Genomic DNA, 12,488 nt, shown 5'->3' with positions numbered 1-12,488 from the left:
AATATATCATTCATTTGTGCTAAAGAATAAAATACTTGATAATGCTAGCAGTTTGCACTGTTTTAAGATTGACAACAAAAGGTAAGTTATAAAATAGGGCAGAATACACAAGCTGCTTAAACGGGTTTTTCTGAACATGAAGGAGGAATAGTTCTTTAGGTTTAGACCAATGCAAGCTGGTTTTCCTAAGAGCTGCCCAAATGTTAGGATGCATTAACCTTAGCACAGTACCACAGATCAGCTCTTCTGTAGACTCTGAAGAAACACCATAATGTTAGGAATTTCCACATGGCTCTCACCTCAACATGGTTCTCCCAGATTTACTGGATTCTTGAGTAAATTTGCAAAAGCAATAATGCCCCAGTTCCCTTTTACACCAACGAACCAACCATGACTAACCAAGTATGAAAACTTGTGAAATTTACCATATGCCACTTACTTGTACCAGTATGTAAGTGCAGACCAAGAAGGAACCATATGCTAGAATGTGTTATGCTCATGTATGTTTATGATGCTGATGTATGCAAATATGTAAATATAAAGATCACATGTACCTCCAAGTACTTGGAGAGCATCCTGGCTCCTTTGTAATAAATGAATACATGGCAAGATATGAACTCATTAATTTAGACGTACAATTCTGTAACATGAATTCCAGATAGCAGTGTACTGACATTTCTTTATATAAATTTGCTGATAAACTAGGAATAAAAATAATTATTGAAAGCATCTCTGCCCTTTGATTGAATATGTTCTGATAAAACGGCCTGACTTTCCATATCATTTGGATGCAAACTGTATTAAAAGTGAGACACTATAAACTCAAGAAGAAGAAGAAGAAGAAAGAAGCTGGGTTGGGCCAAATGACTGTGGTTCTAATATGGAAAACTTTCATGAAGAAGATAAGGAAGGATTGAAAGTCCTTTTTTACCCCCCTCAAACCAGCCCAACTTTTAGAAACAAAAACTGTCAGCATGCATCAGACATAATCATTTTACCTTCTAAAGATGTGAAGCTTCAGAAATGTCAAGTGACCAAACAAGTATGTGCAGAAATTAACTTTTTTATTATATATCATATAATGTAGTAGTAAAGTTTGTTTGAAGTGCATGAATAAAAAGTTAGTGAAATTACAGGAGGAACAATCTATATAGCAATAATAGGTGCATTCCCTGTGCATCTGAAAGAAAAAAAAAAAAAGAGTTTTCACTCATTTTGGCCTAAAACTTAGTGTTCAGGTTCCCAGGATTCTGACAACAGAACCCGGATAACGCTGATTAGAACCATAGGGGCTTTACAATAAAAGCTAAAATATTGACCATATGATGGCAAAAAGTCTTATTTTGTGGTTAACTTATTCTCTTCTAGCTACTCTCTGATGAAGTTGGTGGTGCTGTAGAGGAGGACCGTCGCCTCCTGGACGAGGACCGGGACCGCTCAGCATTGTAGGTGACGTGCTTGTCGTAGTTCTCCATCTGAGCCTCAATGAAGTCTCTCTGCTGCTGTCTGATGGTCTGGCTGAGGAGCCCAGGGAGGGCGTGGATGCTGCCAATCAAAGTCTCTAATTTGGTTTCCAGGGTAACAATCCTCTTCTCAAAGTCTTCGCTCCTTTCATTTAAGTCGGAAATCATGTCATACATGATATTCTGGGTCTGTAAAACAGGATGGAAAAGAAATTAGAAACATAACTAAGAGGCTTATAGACTTGCCCTAGAAGTAATCTGCAAAGTCCTGGAGCTTTAGGGTTGGTCTCTTGGTGGTGACATCCGGTGTAACAAGGTGTCACTGAACTGAATGGTTACTTTGCAAAGAAAATTCCATATGTTGCTCAATGCTGAGATTTACAAATTGATTAACATTGACTTTAACATTGAAAACACTGATTAACACTGAAATTTGTTACATTAATTAGACAATTGATTTGGTTCAGTTTCAGAAAATGTAGTGCAGCTACAGCCTATGATTTTAGGTGGTGTGAAGACAGATGAAGTTGTTTCGAATTTATGTGTGTGTTTTAAGGGTTGTCACAAAAGTTAGCACATCAAATGCATTTTGCCACATGTAATACTAAGGCAAGGCCAATCTTTAAAAAAACTAGCAGATTTAAGGAATAATAAAAGTACAGATGATTTGGAATGTAAAAAGATTTTGAGGGTGGAATATAGATAAAGCTCAGGATTTATCTGAAGAAGTGATTTAGTAAAATAAAGCAATAAATTCCTAAATTCATTTTGTTGTCTTGCGGTCCAAATCATAGACCATTCTTCATTGATTCAAATAGATTTTTTTTTAACAGAAAAATTTAGAATAAAGAATAAATTCTCAAAATAAAAGTTCAGGGAGATACTGAAGTTGCCAGTCCACCTGTGGGTATGGCTTAATCGGAGCTAGGTATTCAATTCATAAGTCTGATTCCTACTTATATTTTCTGATGTAACCAAGAGATGGGACTCCAGGGTTGATTACCTCAGAGGGAAGGACAGAGATGTTAAACTTGTCTGTTAATCCTTTGTCCCCATCTTCCTTCTTTTTGCTTCATCTCACCTTACAATATATCTTCTTGTCTTGCTTAACAACCTCTTAAAGATGATAAATGAACCCCATTAAATGGGGGAACTATTCAGAGCACAGGCACCTTGTTTAGTTCTGCTATGGAGACAGCCTGCCTTAGCTGAAAAATTTTCACTGCATACAACAAGTGAACACTATCCATTTGATCAAAAAGTTCTGAGTCCTATGGCATGTACAGTCCTGTCATCATAAGAATGGCACTAAAGAAATAATTAGAAATGGCATCTTGCCTTATAGATGTACTCTTGAAGTCCAATTACTTCTCTACATCACATTTCCGAAGGGTCTATTTTATTTATTTATTAAAAGGATACCCAGTTTTATCATTTAACCTAGGAGTGATGCAAGAACCTTCCACAAAGGAGGGCAATATTAATCAACAATCAACGATGTCTTTCTACCTACCACTCTGTGCCACCCAGCTTAATTACAAGCTTACTCTCCTCAGGTAAGTTAAATACCTCACTTATGTTCACCTACTTATAGTTGGTGCTACTGATATACATGAAAAAGAATATAATTTAGATGCATTATTTAGTGACATGAGGCCAAAGGTGTAATTGTTATAGATTATACTTAAGCCTATAGAAAGAACATAGCTGATTGTCAAATGTAAAACAGAACATACAGATCTAATTGAAAGTTGCCTATTTCAAAGCATTTGTGGTAAAAGGCCAAAGATGCATATGTTATTCTATTATCTCTTTTAGAATTATCTCAAAAGGATACAGTGTATTGATTATTGATATTCATTTTTTGAGAGTGAATTTTACTGGGGGAAGAACAATTGAAAATTCAGATAAATCTTTTAAATAGAATAGAAAGACTAGATAATTATTAACATACTTTTAAAAAAGTATGATTGATATAATGTGATTTAGAAAGACCCATAAAAAAGGTCCATTTTTTAACTTTTAGGATGCAATTTTTGGGAGTCTTTTTAAAGTTTCAATTTTACATTCTTAGGAGTTTGTTTAAAATATATAAAATTTTATTGTTGAGTTCTATTTAACCCTGAACCTCATAGTCACATCTGAGATGAAATTCTGCTCTCACAGAGAAGAGGTTTAAGAATTACAGATGTATTCGTTTTCACTTGTGTTTCTATGGTGCCTCTAAATTCACTACAAGTAGGAAAGACTTTAGATGGGGGTTGAATAATGTATATGGAAAGAGAGCATATTAAATAAAAGTTTTAGAAGAGTGCTTTTACGATGATGGACCTTCAATTCTGGAGGGTTTGTTGGTTTGATGTATTAATTAAATTTGTGGAGGATACTTGCAAAGTATTACTAATGACTGCATAGAAGTCAAGAGATGGGACTGTGAGGGCCAAGCACCCTGAGTCTTACCTTTGCCAGATCCACCAAGGTATTTGCTTGGTCATTTAGCTTCCTCTGCTCCATTTTCACACTTCTTAATCTAAAAGACAGAATCTGAAGTCAGAAAAGTTCTCTTCTTTCTTGAGGTATCTTATGGCTTCCAAAGAGCATGCACAAAATTGACAAGAGCAAATAACTGCATGGATAATGCCTTGTATTTGGGGGTAAAGACCATACTGGTTATGTGTCTGGTACAATGAGAAGCATGCTTCCCCAACACCGCAAAAAAGAAAGGAGAGAGCAAGAGATGAGATGTCCTCAGGACAACTATTACCAGGTAAGTTGAACTCAGAAAGGCTCATAAGGATTTAACCATATGAGAAAAAGCCAAAACATTCCTTAAAGCCCCAGTATCGTGACAAATAGACATAGGAAGAAATAGCAAAGCAACTGGAATTTCATCAATGTTGGAGCAATGAGCACCTTCCTATGCCTACGTGACTAGATACAGGTATTAACCCTGTTTAGTCTGAAATGAATTGGGTTAGGTATTTGAACCTGATGAAAACACAGTGATAAGTGAGATTCTTATTAACAAAAATAAAACTTTTATTCAACCAGCAGCAAGATAACTCAAAACACATAATTCTCTTATTCTTCATTGTATTTCACTAGATGTTTATCTTAAACTGCCATTGAATTTGAAGGGAGGCCAGACCATTTCCTAGGAAGAACCTCTCTTAATTTTTATTGTAGATAAAAAAGTTACAACAAAGTATCTGCTGGATAGACTCTCTATTTGTAAGGTTACTTTTAACTACTTTAAAATATCATTGTATGTATCAAGTCAAAAGGCCACTCTTTCAAAAAACTATCCTTCTGAATGAGAAATGACTACTCTTTATTTATTGTATTATAACAAAGACTTATTCTGTGCTTACTATGTCCAAGAAATTAATATTCCTTTCCAAGAGGAAAAGTGATTTATTGTTCTTTAAGCAAACATTTCAAAGCCTTGCTCCAAAAAGAGAAATGGGTCCTTCTATGCTACTTCGTGAAAATGGGGGCAGGGGGATCCACATCAGCCTTATTTTGCTTGATGATGAATCACTTTACAAAGTAGAGTTTTAATGCTCAAGAAAGCATTTTGCTATTTTTCAGTTTAAGGTATAGTAATTACATGGCAGGAATAAAAATTCCCAGGGCAAGATTTTACTGCCAGGGAGATTTTTGTAGCACGTGTTCATCATGCTCAGTGATTTTGTTCTGAAGCCTGGGATACTCAATATGTCAGCAAATCTGCTTTGCAGTGAAGATTTGGTTCCTCTGCCAGCACGTTTGACTGACACCTACCTCCAACACAATCTTTAACAATCTAAAACAGTTTAAATTTATAACTTGTCATTGAGACTATGTTTATTAGAATGCTTGGATCAAAGTTCACTGGCTTTGTGCATTATAGACATGGAATAAAGTTCTAAGAGAAATTTACAAATGTACTTAAATCCAATAGATGATTGAGAAAGATTTGATACAATTCTTGATGTATACCTTTTAAAAGAAGCAGAAAAACAAAATCACTTCAAATATCTATGGGTCATTACAGAGAAGCTGGAGAAAGCAGCTATGTCAGATGGGGGCTCTGTCCTCACTGGCCCTAATTTGATCTCTGGTTTCTTCATGTATGAAATGAAGTATGTTAGATGAGGATAGTGTTCCTGGAGTGTTGGATTTATACCAACAGAGTTGTTATAGATGACTTTAAGTGACACTCAAGTAAAACACTTAAACAATATTAAAACAGGGGGAGAGACAGTTATTCTCTTTAATTCTCTTTCAGGTCTTGATTATGGCAAGACAAATGTCTGAGGCTGGTCCTATCCCGTCTTAATGGCCTGATACCTGCTCAGAGATTTCTAGCCCATGGCTAGAAACTAATACTAGAATTTCAATTGCTAATTGATTCTACCTTTACCTCTCTTTGCTCTGTGTGTGTGTGTGTGTGTGTGTGTGTGTTTAAATGATAGTGATTTTGTGTGGGTAATGCTGAAGATTGAACCCAGGGCCTAGTGCATGTCAGTTAGGTGCTCCACCACTGAGCTACATCACAGCCCTACAATAGGATTCATATCAAGTTTTCTTTTAAGTAATAGTACAGGTAGACTGGAGTTTGGGGCTTTAGACCAGACGCCTCCAGCAATCTTCCAATAGAAGTCATCTTGAACTCTGAAAATCAGGTGGGTGGTGGCTCCTTAGCTGAAGTGGGCATTTTGTCTTAAGTCAACGGAGCCTAATTTACTTCTCTTGCATTACTAAAGTATGTCTGACAGTAGAATTTTGCCCATTTTATTTTTTGCTAATCTGGAAAGCTGAAATCGAGTAGCCCTGTTTGATTGGAATTCCTTTAGTTTTCTGAACTTAAATTATCTTGTCTGCTTTTTATGCTGCTGTAATGTAGGAGAGCAGTTGGGAAAAGGCCTGCTTAAACTGCAGCTGCCAGAATAAAAGGTAACATGCAGATATGTATTATACTTTTTGTCCCCACAAAAAAAAAAAAGAATAAGAAACATGTTGATTTCTTCCTTGTGAACTTCACTTATCACAGGAAAATATCATGATTTTGGATCACATTTCCATAGCAGCAATCAGACTACTAAAATTCACAAATAAAGGATCCGCTGGGTGCATGCAGCCAGTAGAAAATTCTGCAAATGTTGAAAGGAGCGGCTCACACAACTTACTTCCGAGCTCTATTTTCATTTTGTTGAAATAAAAAGACAAAACAAAAGAAAAGAAACTGTAAAATATTCTGGAACAAAATAATACAATGAGGTGTTCAGTTGTGCACAGGGGGCTCGATTCATTAGCTGGAAGATCCTGTTATGATTCTGTAGGATTTGGACATACTGGCCAAAGAGAAAAACACTATTCAATTACATCACCATCCTTCTTCATCACTACCATAATTCCCCCACCTGAAAGTGCATGACTTCCTCTTGAATCAGAGTTCAGAAGGAAGAGCATGCATAAGGTCAGCTTGGCCTCTTGCTACTCGTTGTTCAAATAAGTGATAGAAAACAGTTTTTTTTTTTTTTTTTGGTCTAATAGGATATGGTTAAAGGGACAATGACATTATAATGTGATTCCTTTTTCCCCAGAAGGGAATAGATCTTTTCCAAATTGGAGCTACTCAGGAGCCCCTCTGTTGTGTAAATCATGTACACTGGATTTTTTTTGGCTCCGAGACAAGTCCAAGTTGATGGATGGGTCCATAGTCAAGGTAGAAGAATGAAAAATTTAAAGCTGCTACCAGAAAAAGGGTTAAAAGACAAAGAGAACATTACATAGCACCAAGTGAAAAATCCAAGAGAGATACTGAAGAGTGATTACAACAAGGGGAGGAACTGGGAGAGTTCATCATCCATCAGAGACAAGAGTGGTCATATGCTGGACTAGAGAGGCCATAAAGTTTGGAAAAGAGAAAGAGCTGAGCTAGGGGGGAACAAGCAGAAGGTGGAAGAGCTTCTGAAAAAGCTCTCAGGGCAACTCAGAAACTAAGAGAGGCCAGGAGAGCTCCATCAAATGAATTTAATTTTTTTTTCTTCAACTAGTAAGATCTGATTTCACCCAGTGTGGACTGATGAGGCTGCAGGTCTCCCTGGATCTGGACGTGGGCAGTGAAGGCCACGCCCTGAGGAATCGAGCCCTGTGTGCTTTCCTTTGTGATTTCATTCCCCAACTTCTAATACAAAATTAAAGTGAAAACTGATTATTTATGATTAGAATAAGATAGCCAAACCCAACCCCTTTGTAAATGTACTTTTCCCCAAAGCATAGGAAAACCAATAACCACCAAGCTAATTCGTACAAATCAGAACATATTTGAATTGACTGAAGCTTAGCTCTAGAACAGAAAGAATGAGAAATGCCTGCAGGAGCAGAATCACAGGGATTCCTCCATCACTCTACCCAAAGTATCTTGCTAAAGGGCTCCAATTAGCACAGCACCCTTAAGATAGGGTAGACGTGCTACTCCCTAAAATTAGCTTCCCTGTAGAACTTTGAAAATTGTTTATAATAAAATATATTTTTTAAACTTACACAAAGTTGAAAAAGAATTTTACTGTCAATACATACATTCTCCCAAGTTTTTGTGTGAAGAGTACTCAACATTCAAAGCCTATGACAATATATAACATTTTACAAAAACTGTTGCAGCAGTTTTTGTGGATTTGTTATTTGAAAATATGAACAGCATCAAAGTCAGATCACATTTGATAGGTTACACAACAGAATGGAACACAAAATCCTGAAGGAAAGAGATTTTCACTTAACACACAGACCAATCACACATGCTTGATCCCATCTCATCTCACATCCTTGGACACATATCTTCTCATACATACAAAGACAAGTTTTTTTTTTTTTTTAATGTACTCAAATAGGTGAGTATCAAGTAGTAAAAAGAAATCTCCATGTGAAGCCCTGGTGTGAATGCTGGGGTTACTGGGTTGTGTGGTTTTAGGTGGACATGACTAAAGTTGTGCCTGGTGAGTCCTTTGGGGAAGAGGTCTATCCTCTGACAGAGGAGGGAGCTCAGCATCTCTTGGGGGTTCCATCTCTTAGGTCTAGACTTCAAGGAGTCCAGATGTCTAGCTATGCACTGCTAGGTGGCGGTTCTAGCTTAGTAAGCAACTGAACCATTGGGAGCTCTCTTGTGAGCCGCATCTAATGTTAAGTTCTTCTCTGTGTTTTCCCCCTGACTTGAAGTCTTAAAATTCCAGCCCTGTTTTTTCCTTACAATAGGGGAAAGGCATAGTTGTGTGTCTAGTCAAGTCACAGAGCTGAGGAAGAAATATCATCCTCTTTTAGAAAGTGTGTTGGTGGCAATAAGGGAAGAAGCATGAGTGAGTAGCTGTGAATAGTAATGAGAACCAGCTACGCTACCATATGTGCAGTTCCCTCTACTTCAAATCTCAGACGAGTACTTCAGTTTTATGTCCATTAAGGCAGGCAGAATCTTCCAAACAAGTACACACATGTGCATAACACAGACATAATCTCTATTATTTTTAAGGATCACGATTTAAGCAGGGCAATTGGATGGATAGGTGAAAAGGTGGGAAATGAAAGCTTAGTGATTCTTCAGAGAATGTTATGTATGAATTAACTAAATATGTAAAATAAAAATGCCAGCTTTAGAGCTTTCTTGTCTGTTTCTCATGGTATATATAGCCAAAAGGCCTAGTATTTACCATCCTTTCCATGATTACCCTGGTGTAGGTTTCATGAGGAAGTCATTTTTTTGAGCCATAACTGTGACCCTGTGTGCATTTCCCCATGCAGAAAGGGCATTACGTTAACAGCAAGTCTGCAGAGCATCAGAGTCGGGCCCCACTGAGTCGTACTTACAGTGAAGATGCTGTCAGCCTGGAGGAGAGAGACCCTGGGTTTCCAAATTATCATCGAATCTTACGAGGTACAGAGTTTTGCCTTCAAAGTCTATCACAGCTATATGATATAGTAGTGAAATGGCATGAAGGACTTAAAGTGAATAATGGTATCCTGAATAAAGTCAGAATAATGATACAGAACCACAGAAACCATAGGAACTCTAAAGTCTCTAATGAACATGTAGCATATAAATAATCCTCAAATTTCTGATTAAGAATTCATTAAATATTCAAGTATTAAACAATTATCTACACTGTAGTGATATAAAGAGCTTCGACAATATGTTGAAAATCCAGATAGATCATATAATGTCTATTGCAGTAGACGCAAGCTTAGCATCCTGCAGCAAATTGTATGAATAACTACATAAAATTAAGAGACACATTTTAACAGAAATTATTGATTCTAAAGAGAAACTGAGAAGACATTTTGAATGAGTGGCTATTCTACTAATAAATTATTATTAATCATAAAAGGAACTAAAACTTTTTTCCCAGGATTTCAGTGATGGAATTATTAAAATGCCAGCAGATGTCTTTTTGGGAAGAAACCTGAAAATGTTTTATCATTCCTCATGAAAAAAGAATAACTAAGTGCAAGAATTTAAAGATTAAAAAAAAAAGATGAAAGTGATACTTACTGATGAATAGCTTGCAAGAATTTTCGTTGATGTTTTCTTACTTTTGCATGATCTATCTTTTTTACTAGCTTTGTATTTTTGTAAATTAGCCATGTTTCCCTGAGTACATTGGCAGCTGCGTTTTTCACCTGTTTAGAAAAACAAACGACAAAGAAGCAATTGATAAATTCCAGGGCAGAATTCTTTGCAACTTTGCTGAAGGTCATATTCTTCCTCCCGAGGATTATGATAAACTTTATTTGGCACTTAGTACTCAAAAGAGTACTTTTCTTGAATATGTGCCTTTTAAAAGCATCTGTGTCAGGGAATAATACTTAAATATGAAGGAGATACTACTGATCTTCTTCTGTACTGAATTCTGTCCTGTTGCATCAGGAAACTTTTTTATTCAACTTTTTTTAATTCGGAGGTGCTGATTCTCCCAATCTTTATTGCAATTGTTCTCTCTATGTTCTTCATTTCCCTAGAGAGAAGGAAAATGCCAGAAGGCCAAGGTTAATCCTGCCATTTGCAAGCTCTCTTGGTATTTCTGGCTGCGTACTTTGGTAAGGGCACATTTCCACGACTGAAATGTCTGAGTAGACTTGGAGTTTACAGCCTCCCAGAGTGACTGAGCAGTTTGTACGCTTGTTAGCACACTTCGATGAATTGACAAAGACCTGTGCTGTCCTGATTGTGTTTGAAATTTAAGTATACTGCAATTCAAGTGGATGGCACAAACATAAAGGATGAAAGCATTGCAGTAACTGTGGAAACTGCAGCAGATGAATGGTGTATCCATTCACTTGCTTTCTTGATTAAAATCTTCAAAAAAAATCCTGGAAGCTGATAAAGCCCTGGTCTGGACAGACTTTGTCCTCTTTCTTGCTCATACTGTAGGCTCTAGTAACCCAGAGCTTCGACTTGGGCTTATTGCTAATCAGTTATTCTACAAGTTATTTCATTTAATTCTTTTGAGTAATAGACAAAGGATATTTCACAGGGTGTGAGGGGGTAGAAAGAAATCTTCCAAGAAAGGCAATGAGGGGGACTGGAAATAGGAGTTGAGATTGAAAAATGGATTCCTAAATTCTGGAGTTTGCACTATGTCGGGTTGTGGTTACTATGGACCCTCTTTAGGACTTTAGATTTTTGTAACATGAGAAAGCTAGAAATAATGATTACAAAAGTCCTCTCATTCCTTTGATTTACAATAAGAATCTTAAAATTACACTAAACCTACGAGACCAACTTTATATACATTTTTACTTTTGCAAGGAAAGCATCAGGTTTGATGACTAACTGTACTGGTAAGTTTTCTTTTTGAGTGACGTTGCAGGGCTAAAACCCATTTCTTTCCAGTAAAACTTAGGAGTGACTCTGGTTCATAATGCATTTCCTCTGAATATCCATTAGACTGTGCACGGAACACTTCCTCATTCCAATAGAAAAACGATGGAAACATGCGGAGCACCAGTAGTGCATAAAAGTAATGGCACCACTCTGCACGATAAAGTTAAAAGGACTGTGAGTAAATTCTTGGTTTCATCTTAGTGCTATGGAAACACCTTCATCAGCGTGGGAGCTGCCTTGCTGACAGCTCTTTGATCTGATGGTTCATCCTCATCAGAGGTAAGGGATGGGTGTAGCATGAGTCATTGAGGTTTGAGAACCTTGAATGTACAGAGCAAGAGGTGGGAAGAAACTGGACAGCAGTCCCTGGGTGAGGGACAGCTCTTCTACTAAGAAACACAAGTTCCCAGCTCTTCAGAGTGGCTGTAGAAGGCTGGAAGATTGGTGAGGGCCCCTGATGGATGCTCCCTCCCTGATTTTACAAATTGGAGGAACAGAGAGGGAGTATAGATCTCAAACTGGTCAGGCAGCAGGAAAACCAGGCAAAACGCCACAGCAATTGAACATAGCAGTTAAATTTGGTTGGATTCCCATCTACAAATAGCAAATCTCAAATTACTTCTAAAGTCTGTAAACTTTTAAAAAGGTAAATTGCAGCTTATCTCTGATGCATTTTAAATAACTGATTCTTTCTCTTGGGATAGGGGTTCCTTTCAGCCATTCCCCACCATCTCACACATGGGTGGGCGATGCCCTCAAGTCTCATATTGCAGGATTTGCATTTACTTAAGCACTCTAGTAGCTGACAAGCTTAAAAGAAAATGACTCCTCTTCTAAAAAAAAAAATCACATCCCTACAGCTCCTTTAAAAAACTTTGAAATATGTGAATTTACTTTGAGATACCCCTTTTCTAACCCTCTAATAGGTTTTCAAATGCAGGAATGAAGCATCATGTTTAACTGCTACTTTTCAACAGAAAAGCCACAAAATGATGTGTGCCAGAATCAAAACAAACAAAACCACTCTGCCTGTTCCTAAAATGTGTTCTTAATGGTAGGTCTCCTTGTCTCAGAGTTGAAAGGAACAGAGGGTAGTGAGAAGACAGGGTTGAAAGCATCTCTAAGCTTTGCAGGTTTGAATAACAGCCAGTTGCTATGCAAAAGCATTA

The 12,488-nt window shown here is 37.2% G+C and overlaps 1 protein-coding gene across 1 annotated transcript in view; it reads right to left on the bottom strand.

Annotated features, from left to right (window-relative positions):
* Positions 1-1,114: 1,114 nt before the first annotated feature.
* Kcnn2 (potassium calcium-activated channel subfamily N member 2) overlaps positions 1,115-12,488 on the bottom strand; it is a 419,384-nt gene continuing 408,010 nt past the window's right edge. The window contains exons 9-11 of the mRNA XM_076855875.1: positions 9,988-10,115; positions 3,924-3,993; positions 1,115-1,652 (exon numbers count right to left, since the gene is read on the bottom strand). Coding sequence (XP_076711990.1) covers positions 1,365-1,652; positions 3,924-3,993; positions 9,988-10,115 — 486 coding nt within the window. The 3' untranslated portion in view covers positions 1,115-1,364. The remainder of the gene's footprint in view (positions 1,653-3,923; positions 3,994-9,987; positions 10,116-12,488) is intronic.

The sequence above is a fragment of the Callospermophilus lateralis genome, chromosome 5, assembly GCF_048772815.1.
Source record: "Callospermophilus lateralis isolate mCalLat2 chromosome 5, mCalLat2.hap1, whole genome shotgun sequence".
NCBI classification, from domain to species: domain Eukaryota; kingdom Metazoa; phylum Chordata; class Mammalia; order Rodentia; family Sciuridae; genus Callospermophilus; species Callospermophilus lateralis.
Note: the sequence above shows the minus strand (reverse complement) of the source record. Positions and strands in the feature narration are given on the sequence as shown.